The 21,859-nt window shown below is 39.8% G+C and overlaps 1 protein-coding gene across 1 annotated transcript in view; it reads left to right on the top strand.

Moving 5' to 3' along the window:
- Positions 1–485: 485 nt before the first annotated feature.
- LOC122798549 (nitric oxide synthase, brain-like) overlaps positions 486–21,859 on the top strand; it is a 140,163-nt gene continuing 118,789 nt past the window's right edge. The window contains exon 1 of the mRNA XM_044067602.1: positions 486–879. Coding sequence (XP_043923537.1) covers positions 779–879 — 101 coding nt within the window. The 5' untranslated portion in view covers positions 486–778. The remainder of the gene's footprint in view (positions 880–21,859) is intronic.

The following is a 21,859-nucleotide window of genomic DNA, read 5'->3' on the forward strand; positions in this document are numbered from 1 at the left end:
ACACACACACACACACACACACACACACACACACACTCATATAGAAGGACACAGATATGTGGAATTAAATGCAAGTAGTTTCTATTTATATTTTCCTTGTACAACAAAAATATTTCTGTGAGACCATAAGATGGTTGGGAAGGGTTTAAGAACACACCTAGCTATGTTTCTTTTAACGTTAGCTCATACAAGAGTATATCATGGAAGTGTTTTTCCCTTCATTATCTCGTTGTTATTTCCATCCTCCCAGATGCCACAAAAGGAAACTTTCCTGTAAAAGTACTTTGTAATAAATGTATGAGTTATACAGAGCTGTGGGTGAGGCTAAGATCTGTGTGCTCATCTAGCTGTGCAGAAGGAAGGGCGGGTCCATCACAGCATAGGTATGTGCCTCAACCAATCGAATGATAGGACTAAGGTTTGCTTAGGTGTATTGCACCATCATAATCTCAGTGATGCTGATTATTGTGAGAGGTTATTTAAGCAAAAAAGGCTGAATAAAGCAAGTAAAAAGGAAAAGACCAGAGAGAAAGACAGACTGTCATTTGACAGGCATACAGAAGCCATTCCCTCAGGAAAAGAACATAGAAAAACACAGTGAGACAAACAGAATACAGAAGAGAGGCAGAAAGAATATCTACTGCCAAGAAAGAAAAACTATTAGAAGGAAATAGGAAGAAAATAATAAAAGACAAGCAAAAGGCAAAAATCAAGAGACTGACAACTACTTAAACTTATAATTAGTCATAGAAGGACCCACATTTGAAAAAACTTGAAGATGAATTCCAACGGTGATGTGATACTTCAGAATTTTCCAGTGGGCTGTCCCTTCTCAAACAACTTTAGAGCAGAATGCCTGGGGAAACAGGAGCAGAACAGGTAACACTTAACAAAAATGCAGGTATTAGACATTAAATTATATAGAGATATGTGAGTCTTGTGTAATTAAGCATGCAAACACAAAACTCACACCTGAGTATAGTTAAAAATATTAACTGTATTATGACAAAACAATATGCAGATTCCTATGCATATTGTTCAGTATTTACTTAATGTAGTAAATATTAGCATTTGCTTTTCACCAAGGAGATTGCCAGTAAAACATGCATCCAGTAAAAATATCAGTGTATCAGATAAATGTCTTTGTTTTCTTATCTGAATGCCATTTTATGAGTTTCATTTATTGCTTTCGAATGCATGATTTTGGAGGATTTGTCTCTATTTACCCCAAAAGAATGGGGACATGTAACCCAGTCATAGGCTATGCTGAGCTACTATGCACTTTACCTCATAAACCCAGTCCTTTTGAGAAGTCCTGTTTCAGAAATGCCTCCTAATGCAATGAGAGAGTTTTAATGCCTGAAGGGCTACTCTTGTTTTCCACACAAATCCCAGCAGGCAGTAGTACGACAGTTGTGTTTGTGTACGGAGGGCTATGCTTGTTTTTCTCACATATCCCAGCAAGCAGTAGTAAGACAGTTGTGTTTGTGTGCGGAGGGCTATGCTTGTTTTTCTCACATATCCCAGCAAGCAGTAGTAAGATGGCTGTGTGTGGAGGGCTACTTCACCCAAATCCCACCTGACAGTAGTAAGGTGGTTCTGTGTGAAAGGTTACTCTTGCTTTTCACCTGATAGTCACCCAGCAGCAATAAGGTGGCTGTGTGTGCAGTGCCAGAAGGAACAGGAATAGGAAATCAGGAATCCATTCTCATGGCACTACTCTAATCAAGTAAGATCCTCATGCTGTACCGACTGTATCCAAGCAGGATCAGCAAGAAAACAATATTACCCTCACCATGTCTAGAAGTTAATAGCTGAACCCTTCAAAGCGCAATGCCAGGTGTTCTTCACACAGTCACCCTGTAAAGTGGTATTGGCATGTGCACTGAAAAAGTCCTGTTGCAGGGACTGTATAGGGAGAAATGCAAAAAACTAGGAACCAATTGAAACAAAACAGAAGCACAGACAATAATGCATTAAGTCTGTCATGATTAAAAAAATTAAGAGCTAGATTTGTCATATAGCAGCTAACATTATATAATAAACTGATGCACAGCTTTCTAGTGAAATTATGTAATCACAAAAAGAGTGCTAGAATTTCAGTATATTCTTATATAAAAACTGCTTTTTTAACACTTTGCATCAGTTCATTGCTATCAATTTTCAAAATCAGTTCATGCACATATATTTCTATAATACTGTAAATGTCATTATGAAACTAAAAAATAATATTTCCTGTATGGATAACTTTTTCAGTCCCAGACAAGATTAAATTCTCAGAGATGGCCTTCTTTAGTGCCTTAGTTAATTAATCTAAAAAAAGAAATGCATTTTGTAATTTTTCATCAGATTTTTAATGGTGTTGCTATGAATTTAAGGGTACCAGGAGTACGTTTCATTAAGGAAATGTCTGAAAAAGTTTCTACTATTGCTTGTCTGTCATTGAAATAATCTGCAAAATAGATTTGTGCTGCACATCTATATCAAAGTATGCAATCATATTTAAGTTTTATGCATCTCTCTGTAAGGTACCTGCACATCCAGTATTTCAAAGAAGCCCTTAAGAAAAGCACTTTTGAAATAATACTTGTCTTGGCTGCTAAGAAAATAAGCTGAACATGTTACCTTGCTGTATGTTAATCACAACTTAGTTCATGAAAACAAGAGAAAACTAGGCAAAATTTATAAATTTTAATTTTACTCTTAACCATACTAATAACTAAATATGATTTTCATTTTAAGTGCACAAGTAAAAAAGAATATTATTAGCCTTTGGCACTTTTTGTGCTACAAACTATATAATGCATCTTCCTGGGTGACAACTGTACTCGAAACTGTGTTTATATAATGTTACTCACCCAGTAAGCTGAAACTAAAACAAGTATGCACTATGTACCATGAATTCCATATTTTCTTAGTGGACAGTCTCCTAAGGTAAGATTAACTTTGTTTTAATTCTTCACTGAAACAGTGATGCATTAACAATGTAGCATTCCAAAAATGATACTATAATTGTCAGCCTGAAGGGTCAGCAACTTTGATGACACAGCTTTGTACTGCTAATATCGTGAGGGTAGAGCTGTTACTGTTATCTAGCTTTGCTAGTGAAGGATGTACAAAAAAGGGAACGCTATTGCAGAGCATCATTGCAAAGGGAAACCAACCTGAAAAAACAATGAAAGTGGAGGCTCCTTTAAGATTTCAAGGTGTGCTTATTTTATTAAAGGTTCTAACCTCTAGAGATATAAAGTTGGTATTACTGAAGAAGAAAAAGGACTGAATGCTGCACTGCAATAATATGATGACCTTGTTGTTATTGCAGGGAAGCATCACCCTTTTTAACACAAGGCATTATCAGCCAGCGGTTTAATATCTGTAATAATTATATATCAATATATCTATGTATAGATATAGATATATAAATGCTTTCCAAACAGAACAAGTCTCCTGCTCTTTGATTCTTTGATAAATGTAATGTGTGTGTATACATCTGTAGCTATCTATATATATATATATATATATATATATATATATATATATATATATATATACACACACACACACATATATATTTAATGTTTAAGTAGCCAGCTGTGACATTTTGTTTTTATTTATCATTGTATTTTATCAACCAGCAGTGCAGTAGTCAGTTGACTGAGATTTATACATATAGATATATAGATATTTGTTAATGAGTTGCATGCATTTCATTAAAATGTATTCTAGCAAACATTTTCACAGGCACTGATTTTCCATGCTTCCAGGAAAAATGCCTGTAAATCCCAGATATGGACTCCCTGAGTACTGGAAAAACACTGGAGTTTCACAGAATTTTGCAATTTAGGTCAGAGCATTCATTCACCACAACCAATGCGTATTACTTTGCTTGCTTTAAATGTTCTGTACCTACAGTCTGTTTTAATTTTGCATATATATGACTGTAGTAAAAATTTACAATGAAATAATGGAAATGACCTGAAATTATATTCAAAAGTCACAGGTATAATTTTTCATCTTATGACAATGACTTTTTTGTTTGAGAATTATAAGTCCATGCCCCCTGAACATTTTAGTAGTACTGTGTATTTCTGTAAATGCAGTTTTCATCCAACAATGTGGGTAGGGAAGCTAATCGATATATACCTCTAAAATATTTTGTTTCCTGAGCAGCTTCTGACATACCCATAACAGTGTTCATCCATCACAGAAGCCAGGCTATGAGTGGCCTTCTGCCAAATAACTGTAAGATTTCTTGGTAAAAACAAATGTTTCAGTGGCCCATTTTTGAACTCTGATTTACAAACTGTCACTTTCATTCAAACTGAAAGAAAAAAGTGTGCTTTTTTTACTCAAAAGCCAAGACTTTGCCCTGTTTAACCAGTAATGGTAACTTTGGATATGACAGTATTAAGCAGCAATGCATGCCCAGAGGTTTGCCCCTGCCCTAAATATTAATTTCAGGCAAATGTCTGTGAGATTCTAAACACTGTACTTATGCACCCTGCACCCCCATATTAAATATTTTTGTGGAGACTGGTCCAGTTGTTAAAGATAGGGCCCATACAACTAAATAACTGTAGAGAAGCAGTTCTGGCTGAAACAAATCTGTGTGAGAGTATGTTGGATTAAGTTTGGGGCATGTTGTTTATACAATCTTATCGTTTTTCTATTTAAGGTTCCCATGATACACCTATACCAAGTAACAATTCTAGGGGGGTAGGTTTAAGTAGAAGACTATGCTACACTGCACTTGCTTAATTTATTTACTAATTTCCATAACAAATAAATGAAGCAAAGGGGCGGGTGAATCTTGTTTATTTGTAAACTTGCTCAGATAAGGTAATTGTTTAGTAATTATTTTGCTCATGCTTTAAGGATGTGAAATAAGACATGGTCTCAAAGTAGTGTTGCATTTATAGCTGAGCTGTCATCTTGTACAGTCTGTTTTTTTTTCAAGAAACGTACAGTTGATCAGCGTATTTTCACCACTTAGCTCTCATTGTTTTCTGTGCAGAGAGGGAAATTGGTTTAAAGTAACATGAAAATATAATCACTGGTGTCTAGGTCTATCCTAGAGTCAGAAACTGCAGCTGGAGCATGTAATAATCACATCATTGCACCGACTGTTATATTTGTTATTTCTGCGGTTTTATTTGACTGGATAGGTCACAATGACTATATCATTCGGTAAATCTCACCATCGTCAGAAGTAAGGGCACTGTGTCATTTAAGTCAAAGTTAAGGTTTTTGCCTTACAGCTTCACAGTCCAGACTCCAAGTTAAGGATTCAGTCCAGATCTGCGTTTCACACGCTCTACCTGTGTCTGTGTGAGTCTTATCCTATCTTATCCGGATACTCTGGTTTCTTTCTAACAACAAAAATATGCTGACCTGAGTATTGCTAAGCACATTGCCCCATTAAGTCGCCCATGCGTACATTAAAAAAATACATTTACCCGTTAACAAATACACATAATAAAGTCGACATCTGATCATCCTAGTGCAATGGCAAATTTTTATTCAAAAGCAAAGTAAATGGTGAAGAAATGTGATTTAGCGACGACTAATGAATGTAACTCATCAGAATATTTTTAACTAGTTCATCCTATATACCATTTTTCTTCCAATTATGAGCAGAAATATCACAAAGTGGGGCACTGGACACTAAATGAATGAATGAATGCACATTCGGCGCCTCTCAACTGTCCCTGATTTTCAGGGACATCCTTGCTTTTGACTCATTTTTTTTTTTTTTTTTTTTTTTTTTGCTGTGCCCCTCCTAATCCATCCTAATTTTGATGAGTTTTAGAAAAAGGTGGTGAATTACATTTAATAAATAATGACAATAATTCGAGTTCCTATTCTCTTAAACTGTCAATGTCTCAAAGTATTAACACTGATATTTTAAAAGTGTCCCTGGTTGCCCTTGGTTATTTCTGGAGGAGTCCCTGATTCTGGTGAGATTTGTTCCTGATTGGTTAAGCGCTATGCCGGCAGCTGTTAGCCAATCAGAAGCTGATGCACTCCTGTAACTTGTGTTCAGCTCATCAACAGAACATTTGCAAGCACGAGTTGACAGTTTTAACAATACTGCGAGCTTCCACATTCAGAGTTAGAATTCCACAGTTTCGAAAAATGAAGATTGTGAGCTATGTCATTAAGCTGAGAGACATATTATTTCTTTATGAAGAATGTTTGAATATGGCACTTAAAATGACACCCTTGTTACGGTTAGTGCATGCCTGCTTACCTCTTTAACTGGCATGTTTTTTTTTTCTGAATCTTTATTAGCTTGTTCATCTTTGAGCACAGAAAACTACTTAGAATTGCTTAAAACTGAACATTTAAAACAGAAACTGAGTAAAAAGGCATTTCTGCAGAATACATTCCTCTCAGTAAAATGGATACATTTATACAGTATGATCGGCAGAAAGTACAGGAAGTTTTGAAGAAATCTGAGTCATAGATTATAGTTTTCAACTTCATTGCTCAACAGTCAGGGACAATGACAAACAATAATGTGGTACAAAGATGCAGGGTGTACGGATATTTTTTTGAATTATTATCATAATTCACTTACAATTTTAACATAGTGAGGGAAAGGCACTCACAAGAGAGGAGAGTGTGTTGAGTAGATGGAAAGAGTACTTTGAGGGGCTGATGACTGAAGAGAATGAGAGAGAAGGTTGGATGATGTGGGGATAGTGAATCAGGAAGTGAAACAGATTAGCATTAGATGATAATATAATAATATAATAATATGATAATATAATATGATAATGATGATTAGATTAGATTAGATTAAGGAGGAAGTAAGGACAGCTATGAAGAATGGAAAGGCTGTTGGCCCAGATGACATACCAATGGAAGCATGGAGGTGTTTAGGAGAAATGGCAGTGGAATTTTTAACTAGATTGTTTAATGAAATTTTGGAAAGTCAGAGGATGCCTGAGGAGTGGAGAAAAGGTGTGTTGGTACCTATCTTTAAGAATAAGGGTGATGTGCAGAGCTGCAGTAACTACAGAGGGATAAAATTGATCAGTCACAGCTTGAAGTTATGGGAAAGAGTAGTAGAAGCTAGGTTAAGAAGGGAGGTGATGATTAGTGATCAGCAGTATGGTTTCATGCCAGGAAAGAGCATTACAGATGCAATGCTTGCTCTGAGAGTGTTATTGGAGAAATACAGAGAAGGTCAGAAGGAGTTGCATTGTGTCTTTGTAGACTTGGAGAAAGCATATGACAGGGTGCCTAGAGAAGAGTTGTGGTATTGTATGAGGAAGTCGGCAGTGGCAGAGAAGTATGTAAGAGTGGTACAGGATATGTACGAGGGTAGTGTGACAGTGGTGAGGACTGCAGTGAGAGTGACAGATCTATTTAAGGTGGAGGTGGGATTACATCAAGGATCAGTTCTGAGTCCTTTCTTATTTGCAGTGGTGATGGACAGATGAGATCAGACAGGAGGCCCCATGGACTATGATGTTTGCAGATGACATTGTGATCTGTAGTGAGAGTAGGAATCAGGTTGAGGAGACACTGGAGAGGTGGAGATATGTTCTAGAGAGCAGAGGAATGAAGGTCAGCAGGGCTAAGACAGAATATATGTGTGTAAATGAGAGGGAGGGTAGAAGAATGGTGAGGATGCAGGGAGTAGAGTTGGTAAAGGTGGACGAGTTTAAGTACTTGGGATCAACAGTTCAGAGTAATGGTAAATGTGGAAGAGAGGTGAAGAAGAGAGTACAGGCAGGGTGGAATGGATGGAGAAGAGTGTCAGGAGTGATTTGTGACAGACGGGTACCAGTAAGAGTGAAAGGGAAGGTCTACAAGAGGGTAGTGAGACCAGCTATGTTATATGGGTTGGAGACAGTGGCATTGACAAAAAGGCAGGAGTCAGAGCTGGATGTGGCAGAGTTAAAGATGTTAAGATTTGCACTTGGTGTGACTAGGATGATAGGATTAGGAATCAGTGTATTAGAGGGTCAGGTCATGTTGAACAGTTTGGAGACAAAGCAAGAGAGATGAGATTGTGTTGGTTTGGACATGTGCTGAGGAGGGATGATGGGTATATTGGGAAAAAGATGCTAAGGATGGAGCTGCCAGGTAAGAGGAAAAGAGGAAGGCCTAAGATAAGGTTTATGGATGTGGTGAGAGAGGACACACAGGCGGTTGGTGTGACAGAGCAAGATGCAGAGGATAGGAAGAAATGGAAAGAGATGATCCGCTGTGGCAACCCCTAATGGGAAGAGCTGAAAGATGATGATGACTTACAATTTTAACACAAGAACAAGTTTTGCATCAACGCACATTTTCTAAAGAGTAGGAAATATGTATACCACTCAGGTGTATCTCATTAGGTTCATAGGTGTGAACTAGGCTAATGGCCCTGGGGCCTTTAGAAGCCTAGCCATAGGATTAACCTGGCATAGTACCACCCGACCTTAGTTCCCAGTGCTTCTGTTGAGTAAAGCCACTGGAGTTATCCCCGGGGTGAATTTTCTGTTTCCCATCCACTCATCAAGATTTCTCTTGAAGAAGGTCAGTGAGGGGCTCTGCTTGACATATATGGGAAGTCTGTTCCATAGCATGGGCAATCTCTGGCTTATGAACCTGTCCCTTCAGCATGTTTTGTTAATTGTGGTAATGAGGTTGAGATTTCTGGAGCATGTGGTGTGGAGAGATTGGGATTTCTTTAGATGTAGCATTTCTAACAGAGCAGGGTCAGACATGGCTTTGTAAGTAAAGCAGAGATCACCTCTAAGTAGGCAATATGATACAGAGAATAGTTGGAGTTTTTTGAGTCTGTCCATATAGGACAAGTGTGTAAGGCCTAGGATCCTCTTTGTGAGGTATTTTTGCAGCCTCTCCAGTTGTTGCAGGTGTCTAGTGAGGTACATGCCAATGGGGCATTGTACTCGATGATTGACCTAATGAGGGAAGAGTAAAGGGAGACAATGACCACTTTCTTCCTGGATGCAAAACCCTTAGTAATGAGATGTGCCACATAGAAGGACTTTTTGACCACAGTGGCAATGTGGTGATCAAAAGAGAGGTTGCTATCAACCTATGTTCCTAGATCTCTTATAATGTCTTCTGTGCTCAGTGGACTACCATCAGTGTGGTAATTCATGGGAACCAAGGGGATGACAACACATTTCTTGGCATTGAGCTTAAGGCCATAGTTCTGACATCAGTCATTGGTCTCAGTGAGGCCATTCTGTAGGATTTCAACATCACTTGGGGAGTTAATAATATCTCCCAACTTGCAATTGTCTGCGAACTTTGTCAGCCAGAGTCCCTCCTTGTTAGCCTGGACTTCAGAGAAGTAGATACCAAACAGGAGAGGACAAAAGACCAAACCTTATGGGACTCCACTCATGACTGGTCAGTAGTCTGACTTGGAGTCAGCTACTTTCATACTGTGGGTTCTATCTGTGAGCCAGTTTGCAACCCACCTTGTGATACAGGGGTTGATGCCTAGCTTAGTGAGCTTTTCTATGATTCCTGAGTGGGGAATGGTATCAAAGGCCTTGGCCAGATCAAGGTAGGCTGCATGAACCACCTTGCCTTCATCACAGCACTGGTGACTGACTCAAAGAAGTCGACCAAGTTGAGCAGGTATGATCTATCCTTCACAAAACCAAACTGTGTGGGATCCAGAGTTTGGGGATTCCCTTTATCCTTGTTTATTAGGTCCATGATGATGCGTTCCATAGCTTTGCATATCAGACTCATCAGGCTAATAGGGTGATAGTTCCCAGGGTCTGTAGTTGCTCCTCCTTTGTGGAGAGGGATGACTGTAGCAGTACGCCATTCGGTAGGGACAAAGCCTGAGATGAGGCTGTGATTGAATAGAGCACACAGGTGAAATACCAGTTCACTCTGTAGTTCATGTAGAACACAACCAGGGATATTGACAGGCCCAATAGAATCGGTATTCTTGGCCTTGGACAGTGCTATTTTAACCTGTTCAGCAGTAATACAGGGTGCCTGGCAATCTACTGGTATTGTGATTGGTCCTTTGTGGGGGTAGAGTTGGCACTGAATCTGTCGGCCAGTATACTGGCAATATCTGTTGGCTTGGTATAGGAGGTACCATTGTGCAGTAGCTAAGAGCAAATCTGGGTATTGCCGGGAGATTCTTTACGTAACTATAGAAGGCCTCGTGGTTGTCTTTACTATCTGTTGCAATTCTGTTTTCATAGCTACCTCTAGAAGATTTGGTGAGGGATCTTAATTTTTTGTTGAGGCTGATAAGGGAGTTTTTCCAGTCTTGGGACTTCACCTTATTCCACATCAGTTTCCTCTTTCTGTTGTAGAGTTTGTTTATGGAAAGGAACCACCAGATTGGCTTCCTTTTTTTGGAGGAGAGCATCTTGGTTCTATTGGGTATGGCAAGAGCCATGCATTTGTGTACATGTTTGTACAGTGCATTGGTGTATGATTATGTGGTCACGCAACTATTCTCCATTTGCATGGGTGCTGTGAAGTTAGCCACCTCTGCTTTTAGTAGCCCAAAGTTAGTTTGGAGAAGTTTTTATGGTGATTACCTTTGCGGGGGGGTGGGGGAGGATGTGGATTTCCAAGGTGATTAGTTTGTAGTCAGATCTAACCAGGGAGAAGCTGACTATAGGTGTAGAGCAATGGTTGCCCATGTTAGTAATGACCAGGTCAAGGATGTTGCTACCTCTAGTGGAGGTAAGAATGAGCTGGTCCAAGGCATTAGAATTAATGAACTCCAGGCAACATTGTGCAAGTGTATTGGTACATAAGTAGTTTACCCAGTTAGTAGTTACCTCCCCTCTCCTCCCCTCTCACTGTACAAATGGGAGTCCCCCAAGGCTCCATACTTGGACCACTACTCTTTAATATTTTCACCAACTTGCTCTACTCCTCTTGTCCCCAGTCATCCCTTGTGCAATATGCTGATGACTCTACTGTTATAACCATTGCTGACAACCCAACTGACCTCCACTCAACTACCCAGGCATCCTTCCACACCATTGAGACTTAGCTTAGTGATAAACTAATACTTAATCCAAAAAAAACTAAGCTCCTACTCTTCCTCCCTAAAAACATCACCACACTCAAAAGTACATTTACCATCTTATCCTGCAACAACACTATCATCTCAGCTGAATCGAGTACTAAATTGCTAGGTGTTACAATAGATGATCAGCTTATGTTTGATCTCCATATTACTAACTCAGTAAAAAGAACTCATCAGAAACTTGGACACCTTTTCCGTAGCAAGAAATACTTAATTAACACTGCCCGAATAAATCTCTCCCAGGCTTTATTACTCCCAACACTCCTGTACAGCTTCCACATATTCACAAACCTAAATTCTACACTTATTTCCAAGCTTGAAACTACCTATAATAAGATCGCCAGATTTGCAGCTAACTAAACCTACAAGTCACACCACTGCTTAGCACTACAGCAACTAGACTGGCTAGAATTCCCTCAGCTGCTCCAACTATACCAACTACAAATCATCCACTCTATTCTCTATCTACCCTCCTTCTGCCTCAGCCTCTCCACTATCATATCCAAACATTCCCTTGCTAGGACGCTACGCAGCTGAAATCAAGAATTATTAGAAATCTACAAACCCAAAACCAAAATAGGCTGTCTTCTGTATAACTATAACCCAGCTACATCCTGGAACCAACTCGCCTTGGAAATAAAATCCCTCCAGCATAGCAAAAGTTTCAAATTAGCCACAAGGAAATACCTAAAAACTAAGCGGTCTTGCCACTGTAGCCAACCAACCTGAAACCACCATCCTTTCACCTATTTCACCACCTCACTCTTAATGTATCTCTAACACTACTCCCCATGCCCCTTCTACCTCTTCCCTTCCTCTATATCTCCAACCACTCTTAATTCTTACAGTCTCAAAACAACCTACCTGTCTAGTCTGCATCCTATACTCTACCTTCCCTACATCTCCTACTAGCCATTCTTGCTTTCCTTTCTTGTTTCCAAACTCCTATACAACTAGATCCTACCCACTTTAAATAAGCATCTGCCGAACTATTAACTCATTTTGCTCTAAGCAGCTTAAATAATATTTTAACTAGTCACATTTTCTTCTGCTAATTGTTTAAAACCTTGTTTGTAACAACTCTGCCAATTGTTAATACTCTGTATAATTGAATTGCCTGAGGAGCTTTTTTCTCTCCAGGTCTCTGCTTGTAACATCCTATAGCTGATTGTTACTACTATGTTACTAAAATTTAATAAATTGTTTTCTAGTCCTGAGGAGCTTTTCTCTCCGGGTCTCTGCTGAAAATGAGCCAAAAGCTCAGCCAGACTAACCCGGTTAACAAATGTAAAATAAATAAATGGAGGTATGGTTGAAGTTGCCTAGTAAGAGAGTGTTAGGTTGGACCCTAATATTCTCCAGGGTGCTTAGAAACATGGAGTGCAAGTCTTGGGACATGGTTGGGGACCTATAGCAGGCTACAGCCTGAATTGCTGTCTTACCCAATGTTAGCTGCACCTGAAGTATCTCTTATGCGTTAGGTTGGGCTACCAGTCTGGAGCTGTGAGCATCCTTTATGAATATGGAAACACCAATGCCTTTTGAGCTTCGGTCCAAGATCTGGGGTTGAAAGGTGTGGAATGAGTTTATAGCCTGGTACTGTAGGGGTGTTTTCAGCTGCCTTGAACCAGGTCTCTGTTACAACACAAATTTCAATGTTCTCCATTTTAGGGAGTGCTTTGAGCGAGTGCATTTTGAGATTTAGACTTCTAGCATTGAACAGCTTGACCCTTATATTGCATTTGTTTGTAGCTGTTATGGTGGTAATTTGGTCTTTGGAACACAGCCTAAAAAAGGCACTATAGGGGTTGCAAGAGCTTTGGCCAGTATCCAGAAGCCCAGGGGTAACAGATGCAGGCCATCTCTGGCAAAGCATCGAGGTCTGCCAGTCATGTCATCCCAGGCAGACAGATACTGGATCCCCTTAGAATGACAGCAGAAACGTAACCAATTGTTGAACTCATTTATTTTCTGCTTGTACTGTGGTATCATTCTGGGTGATGGTAGGATGCTGCTCAGGGCTAGGGTCATACTTGCCTGGGATACATAATCTGAGAACTCCTCCATATCTCTTTTCATGTAGTCCAGGGAGGTACATCTCAGGTCATTCACACCCACATGTACAATGACAGAGTCATATTTGTACCTGTTGTTGAGAGACCTGAGTGCATGCGTTATGTGGCAGATCCTGGCACCTAACAGGCAGCTGACTGTTACTTTCTCCTTATTCAACCTAGTGAGTGGGACATCAGTGTGTTTCACTATCAAGTCACCTATGACTAGTCTGTTGGGCATGCTGTTTTGCCTTAGGGGCTTTAGTTGAGTGGCACACTGTTTAGGAGAGTTGTGTGTCTCGTGATTAGTGTTGCGTTGTGATTAGGAAGAACATACCTCATTTGGGGTCTTAAAAAGTTCATGTTCCTCAAAGTTCCCGATTGAAAGTGCCTGTCACACTATTAGGAATTTTTTTTAACTGATATCCATGGTAAATAGAACTGAATCATATTAATTCATTAACATATTTTTTTATAAGTAAAATCATCATATTTTAACCATACTATGACCTTACTAGTTGAAGCTGTTAATAAGCCGGTAGTGCATGTTCCACATTTTGCCCATTTGTTCCACATTATCAGAGCTTGTGTTCCTCATTTTGGAAATGGAAGATTGAGAGCTGTGGACAAATGAAATGTCCAACATTATTGACTGACTGATTGTAATTCAAAGTGATTTGACAGAAAACTCAAACATCTTAGGAGCATAGCTCTAAACCTCTTAGCACAAAAAAATTTGGGCAAATCCAAAAATAATGGGGTCAAAGCTGCAAAAATAGGGACAAATTATAAGTATTGTTCTGACAAACTAGAAAAGTTGCCAGAATAAAAGGCATTGTTACCATGCATTTTCTGAAGGATGTGAAGTCTGAAACTCAAATAAATGCCTGTCATTGTTTAGTGAATTCAGTCCTCACTAATTTGCTACAAAATTCCAGAAAACCAAAACTTTTATGAGGAGCAGACCAAAAATAAGAGGCAAAATCTGGCGGGATGAGGCAAAAATATAAGGCAAATCATACGTGAGCAAGTACAATAATCGTTTGCCTGAAATACAAAATGTAGCCAGGTTTCTACACCCCGAATTGTTTGCTTCCTTTTTAAGCCACACATTCACACCATGAGTCGCATTGATGAGGAGCACTACACTGGGGTCCCCTGCAATTTCTAGCTGCCATTTCAACCGAGCAATCGTTTTCAGTGCCGGTAACTGTATATCTTGGACCTTTGGGTGTTTGTTCTTAAAACATTTTGCAAGAAGTCCCAATGCAGTATGGCTGTAGTGTGAGCGATGCCATAACCTACAATCTATGACATCAACCGTGGGATGGCAGCACATAATATTGTTTCAGTCAGTAGTATGGCCATAGTAGCCATCTAAGAAGAGTGTTAGGATTTGCTGCCGTGGGGACTGGAACCCACGCTTTGGACTTCAGCAGCTGTCAGTGATATGACTGCCCCTCCCATGCTGCTACAGTTTGTGTTTTTTTCGATGCTCCCCTGAAATCTTAGTATTCAACTAGTTTATACCAAATGAGGTTTTACTTGACGCTCTACATAACGATACTCTTTCTTTGCATCCCCGTTATTAATTTCAATAAAATTAATTCAATCACTGCTTTGACATTGTTTGCAATCAAAATTAATCTAATGACTTCGACAATAACATTACTTGCGACTTACGAGTAGATCTCTCCTTCTCCCTCCTCCATCCCTTCCTGTACAGGCAGCTGGTAATTATTGCATAATTTATCAAAATAATCGCTGCTGTAGGAAATTAAACTACTTTTGACCAGAAGAGATGACTCAGCTATAAATTCTAAATTCACTACCTGCCTTCCTAGATTAAACTGTTCCTGTGCTGATAGAGATCTAGATATTTTCTTTGACGGAGTCCAAGAAATGTATTTCAACCTGCAGTTTTTATTTACTTAATCTAAATGAAATGACATGTTAAAAATAAATATTTATTTTAGATGGAAATGAGATGGTATAACAGAGTTTTAACGTGCCAAATTAATTACTTATGCTGATGAAATGTGGTTTGGTTGCTTTATTCCTTGATTTGAGCCTGGCTAGGAGGATTTTGGCTGAACAGTCTTTGTGTGAATGCACACCTACAGGCAGATTGAGTTCTGTTTTTTTTTTCATTCTCTAATATTGTAGATTTGAGGCATGGAGGTCATCCCACACTGTAGTAGTGAGGTGCTATGAAATCCTGGGGCCACTGATATTTATTATTTTCAATAATACTTTTATGAAAATATTCCATTATTCATACAAAATTGCTATGGAGCTGGGTTGCTCCAGTAATGATCCAACTGCAAATGACTTTAATTCATGCACAGAGATGTCTCATTTACATTTTTTTAATATGTAGCTGAACTACTAGATTAAATAAAATAAGACCAAGCAACTGAAGTTTAAATACATTAAAATCTAAACAATTCATTAAAAACAATTCTCTACATGGATGCAGCAGTTATCAATGCTGCCTCTTATTGACTGGATTCTGATGCAGTTCTTGGTTGAGGTTCCAACCTGTATCTTTGTGGGTTTTTGCTCAGTGAACCAATTTTGACACACATGACACATCACAAGGATGTTTAGTAGGTGAACTGATGATCCTCCAGACTTACAGTGGATATAAAAAGTTTACACACCCCTGTTAAAATGCCAGGTTTTTGTTATAAAAAATGAGCCCACAATAAATCATTTCAAAACTTGTCCCTTCTTTAATGTAACCTATAACCTGTACAATTCAATTGAAAAACAAACAGATCTGTTAGTGGAAAATGTATACAAAATAAAAAATGTACAATGCTCTGCATAAGTGTGCATACCCTTAAACTAATACTTTGTTGTGTGTGCATACCCTTAAACTAATACTTTGTTGAAGCACCTTTTGATTTAAATGCAGCATTCAATCTTCTTGGGTATACACCTGCCATCAATTAAAGAGACTCTGATTAACCCCAAATAAAGTTCAGCTGTTCTAGTAGAGTCTAAACCTCAAAATGCACTCTCTCGAGGCACTCCTAAAAATGGAGAACATCGATATCTGCAGTAACTGAGACCTGGTTCAAGACTCCAGACAGCATCCCTGCAATACCAGACTACAACTCTTACCACACTTTTCGGCCACCAAACCAAGACTAAAACACTAAAGGTGGAGGAGTGTCCATATTCACCAAGAATATTCACACCTCCAGGCTAGTTGCCCAACACAGTGCATCTGAAATTCTCCAGGTGCAACTAACACTAGGTAAGACTGCAATCCAAACTGTAGCTTGCTACAGATCCCCCACCATGCCCCAAGATTCTCACTACACCTTTCTAAACATACTGGAAAATATTAAGATACAACCAAACACCCTAATACTGGGTGAATTCGACTACCCTGCAATTAACTGGGAAAACTATTCGGATACTAACACCTTTTCCCAATGGTTCTTGGAATTCATAAATTCCAATGCCCTGGATCAACTAATCCATTGTCCCACTAGGGGCTCCAATATCCTAGACCTGGTCATTACCAACATGGGAGACAGACACTCCACACCAGTGGTCACCCCCTCATTGGTCAGGTCTGACCATAAGCAAATCACCCTTGACATCCACATCCCACCCCACCCCCAGTAAGGAAACCTCCGTAAACAACTTCTCCAAAGCCAACTTCATTCTACTTAAGTCAGAAGTGACAAACTTCATGGCACCCATGCAGATGGGAGCTGAAAGTTTGACTGCTGAATCCTACACTAAGGCACTGTACGAGCACATCCACTCATGCATGAATCGTGCCATCTCAAATAGAACCAAGATGCTCTCCTCCAAAAAAAGGAAGCCAATTTGGTGGTCCCCTGCCATAAACAAACTATAAAAGAGAAGGAAGAAACTGTTGCAGAAAAGAGGAAAATCCCAGGATGCAAAAAACTCCCTTACCAGCCTCAGTAAGAAGCTGAGATCCCTCATAAAATCCTCCAAAGCTAGTTACAAAAATAAAATTGCCAAAGATTCCAAAGACAACCACAAGGCATTCTATAGTTATGTCAAGAATCTAAATGGCAATGCTCAGATCTCTTCTGAGCTACAACAGAATGGTATTAAATATACTAATCCCAAGGATATTGCCAATATCCTGGCAGATCGATTTAGTGCCAACTTCACCCCCCCTCACCCCCTAAAGGGCCCATCTCAATACCAAAAGATTGCCATATTCCAGTCATCATGGCCAACCAGGTAGAAACTGCACTCCACAAAGCTAAGAATATAGCATCCATGGGACCAGATGACATCCCGGGCTGTGTACTATATGAACTACAAAATGAACTGGCACCTCACCTAAGTGTAATGTTTAATCATAGCCTCACCTCAGGCTTCGTGCCCACTGAGTGGCGCACAGCTACAGTTATCCCACTCCACAAAGGGGGATCCACCTTGGATCCTGGGAACTACCATCCCATCAGTCTGATGAGCCTGATCTGCAAGGGCATGGAATGCATTATCATGCAACCTTCAAACACTGGACCCCACCCAGTTTGGGTTTGTGAAGGGCCGATCTTGTCTCATGAACCTGATTGACTTCGTCGAATCAATCTCCAAAGCTGTGGATGAGGGCAAGGCGGTCCACACAGCCTATCTGGACCTTGCCAAGGCCTTCAACACCATCCCCCACTCTGGAATCATAGATAAACTTACTAAGTTGGGCATAAATCCCTGCGTCACTTGATGGGTTGCCAATTAGCTTACTGACAGAACCCAGACTATAAAAGTAGCCAACTCCAAATCCAGCTTGAGACAAGTGACAAGTGGAGTACCTCAGGGTTCAGTTCTGGGACCGCTCTTGTTTGGCATCTACGTCTCTGAAGTACAGGCCAACACTAAGGGACTCTGGCTAGCAAAGTTCTCAGATAACTGCAAACTGGGAGCCATTATTGAATCCCCAAATTATGTGGATATTCTACAAAAGGGCCTTACAGAAACAGATGATTGGTACCAGAGCCATGGGCTCAAGCTTAATGCCAAGAAATGTATAGTTATCCCCTTTGGGACAAACCATGTACCCATGAATTACCACATAGGTGGCAGTACGCTAAACACTGAAAGTGTGATGGGAGACGTAGGGACACAGGTGGACAGTGGTCTCACCTTCGATAACCACATCACCACAACAGTCAGAAAATCCTTCTATGTGGCACACCTCATCCAGGAAAAAAAGAAGTCATTGTCCCACTGTACTCATCCCTCATTGGACCCATTATAGAGTACAATGCCTTGTTTGGTATGTACCTCACAAGACATCTGCAACAGCTGGAAAGGCCACAGAAATACCTCACTAAAAGAATCACAGGCCTAAAGCAGATGCCCTATGCTGACCATCTAAAAAAACTCCAGCTATACTCTGTGGCATATCGTCTACTCAGAGGCGATCTCTGTTTAATATACAAGGCCATGTGAAACCCTGAGCTGTTGGATATGCTCCACTTAAATAAATCCCAATCCCAAAGAGCCACACACTCCAGGGATCTAAACCTTGTGATCACAATGAACAAAACATGCTGGAGGGATAGGTTCCTGACCCAGAGACTTCCTATACTCTGGAATAGACTGCCCATACATTTCAAGCAGAGCGCCTCCTTGGCCCTCTTCAAAAGGAACCTTGACAATTGGATGGGAGATAGAAAATTCACCCCGGCGATCGTGTCAAATTGCCCTGCTAGACAGGGGTCCAGGGAAGTAAATATTGTAGGAAGAAATATCCGGGGAATTGTTATGGCTAGGCTTGTATAGGCCCTATGGCCGATAGCCTAGTAACAGCCTATGAACCTATTTACTCAGTTGCCTGCTACAGCAAAAGCCATGTTTCACAGAGAGCTTAGAAAGCATCAAAGGGATCTCATTGTTGAAAGGTATCAGTCAGGAGAAGGGTGCAAAAAAATTTCCCCACTATTGGATATACCGTGGAACACAGTGAAGGCAGTCATCAAAATGTGGAGAAAAATATGGGACAACAGTGACATTGCAAATAACTGGACAACCCTTCAAAATTGATAAAAAGACAAGATGAAAACTGGTCAGGGATGCTGCCAAGAGACCTACAGCAACACTGAAGGAGCTGCAGGAATTTCTAGCAAGTACCGGTTGTGTACTGCATGTGACAACAATCTCCCAGATTCTCCATATGTCTGGACTATGGGATAAGGTTGCAAGACGGAAGACTTTTCTTACACAGAAAAACATCCAGGCCCAGCTAAAATTTACAAAACAATACAGCGAGTCACCCAAAAGCATGTGGGAAAGTGTGTTATGGTTTAATGAAACCAAAGTTGAACTTTTTGGCCACAATTCCAAAAGGTATGTTTGGCGCAAAAACAACACTTTGCATCACCAAAAGAACACCATCCACATGGTGAAGCATGGTGGTGGCAGTGTCATGCTTTGGGGTTGCTTTTCTTCAGCTAGAACTGGGGCTTTAGTCAAGGTGGAGGGAATTATGAACAGTTCCAAATACTAGTCACTTTTGGCCCAAAACCTTCAGACATCTGCTAGAAAGCTGAAGATGGAGAGGAATTTCACCTTTCAGCATGACAATGACCCCAAGCATACATCCAAATCAACAAAAGAATGGCTTCACCAGAAGAAAATTAAAGTTTTGGAATGGCCTAACCAGAGCCCAGACCTAAATCCAATAGAAAATATGTGGGGTGACCTAAAGAGGGCTGTGCACAAGAGATGCCCTCACAATCTGACAGATTTCATAGGTTCATAGGTAAGTACTAGGCTATCAGCTCAAGGGCCTAAGTAAGCCTAGCCAACAAGGTTCCCTGGCTTACGCCACCCGAAAAAGTTATTTTCCTGTGCCATTGAAAGGAAGCTTGGCTAGGCCATCAGGGAACTTGTCCTTTTTTTTTTTTATAGGAGTTGTGGGAACTTTTACATCCATCTGAGCTGCCAACAGTTCAAGCAGCAGGGGCCCTGGTTTAATGTCACATCTAAAGGAGTGCAGCAATTAATATACTTGGTGTGGGAATGGAATCCACAGACTTCAACACCAAAGACAAGTGTACTACCTGTTGTGCCACTGACACTGCTTTTGCAAGGAGCGCTTTTGCAAGGAAGAGTGGGCAAATATTGCCAAAGCAAGATGTATCATGCTGATAGACTCCTACCCAAGAAGACTGAATGCTGTAATTAAATCAAAAGGTGCTTCAACAAAGTATTAGTTTAAGGGTGTGTACACACAACAAAGTATTAGTTTAAGAGTGTGCACACGTATGCAACCAGCGTATTGTACTTTTTTTATTTTTTATATTTTTTTGCCCTAACAGATTTGTTTGTTTTTCAATTGACTTGCACGGGTTATAGGTCATATTAAGGTGAAAAAATGTTTATATCACAAAAACCTGGCATTTTAACAGGGGTGTGTAAACTTTTTATATCCACTGTATATATGTATGTGTATATATATATATATATATATATATATATATATATATATATATATATATATATATATATATATATATATATATATATATATATATATATATATATATATATATATATATGTGTGGGTGTGTGTGTGTGTGTGTGTGTGTGTGTGTGTGTGTGTGTGTGTGTGTGTGCTAGACTGGCATCTGGCCCAGGTTTAGTTCTGTGCCATATCACCTGTTGATTGTTGAGGTAGGCTCAGGTGTCTATGCAATCCTGAAAATGATAAAAGTGGCTACAGGTAATGAATCCTTTCTTGTTCAGAACTACACAAAAGCAGTTCTAGTGGAAGCACCAACTCACTTTCAAGTCTTCTTGCTGTTTTAAAATATTTTCCTTTCCCACTGCATATCATTTTCAAAACATTTTAATAAAAGTGTGAGCAGTGTGAGTGGCATGGCCCCCTTTTCTGAATCTTATACCTAAGAACTTATCCCATCAGTTGCTTTGGGAACTGCCGCCTGAGAGGATGGCATGTACTCTAGGTTTAGGAATTAATCAAAACATTACTTCCACGACTTGACAATGGACCCAGGTGATGTCAAAATTTTTACACCTATCAATTTCCATCCTCCCTTACCAAATTCCCATGTCACTAAATGGTTTACCAGAATCTGTCTGAGGCACTCATTCTGTCTAATTCTTCAAATTCTTCCCACACATCAAGACCTTCATTTCATTAACTGATGTCCTCCTGCCCCATTGGTACCTATTTGCTAAATCTGAATCTCCCACTAGTATTTCACAAAAAGTCCTCTTCTGTAAGCTGACAGCTTCCTTTACTGTTATACTCACCAATGGCTCATAAACATATCACCATGAGAACTGTTACTCATCTTACATCTCTGTGCCATCACTTCAGCTACTGAGGTTTTGAAGGGAATCCACTCAGACTTCATATTACCAGCCTCCTCAGTACAGAAGGTAGGCACTCCCAGAATACCCTTACTACCCATTTGAAATTTTCCAAAATGCCCTTACTATATATTTAACATTTTCCTGCTCTGTCCAACGTCTGCCATTGCTGTCTGACCCAGATAATTATTTTATTTATTTAATTTAACATTTTTAACCAGGAAAGTCCAACTTGGAACAAAGTCAATTTTCAGTGGAGGCCCAGAGAGAAACACTCCAGACACATGTCTTTGTAACATTAGTATCATTAGTAAGTGATGGCATCAGGTAACTGCACTCTCTGGTGTGCACTGGAATAGGGCCGTGTGACTGACTGTAAAGCAGCTGCAATGAAAATGATCAGATTCAAATGAGA

This window comes from Protopterus annectens, chromosome 3.part1 (genome assembly GCF_019279795.1).
Source record: "Protopterus annectens isolate FY-2018-M chromosome 3.part1, PAN1.0, whole genome shotgun sequence".
NCBI lineage: Eukaryota > Metazoa > Chordata > Ceratodontiformes > Protopteridae > Protopterus > Protopterus annectens.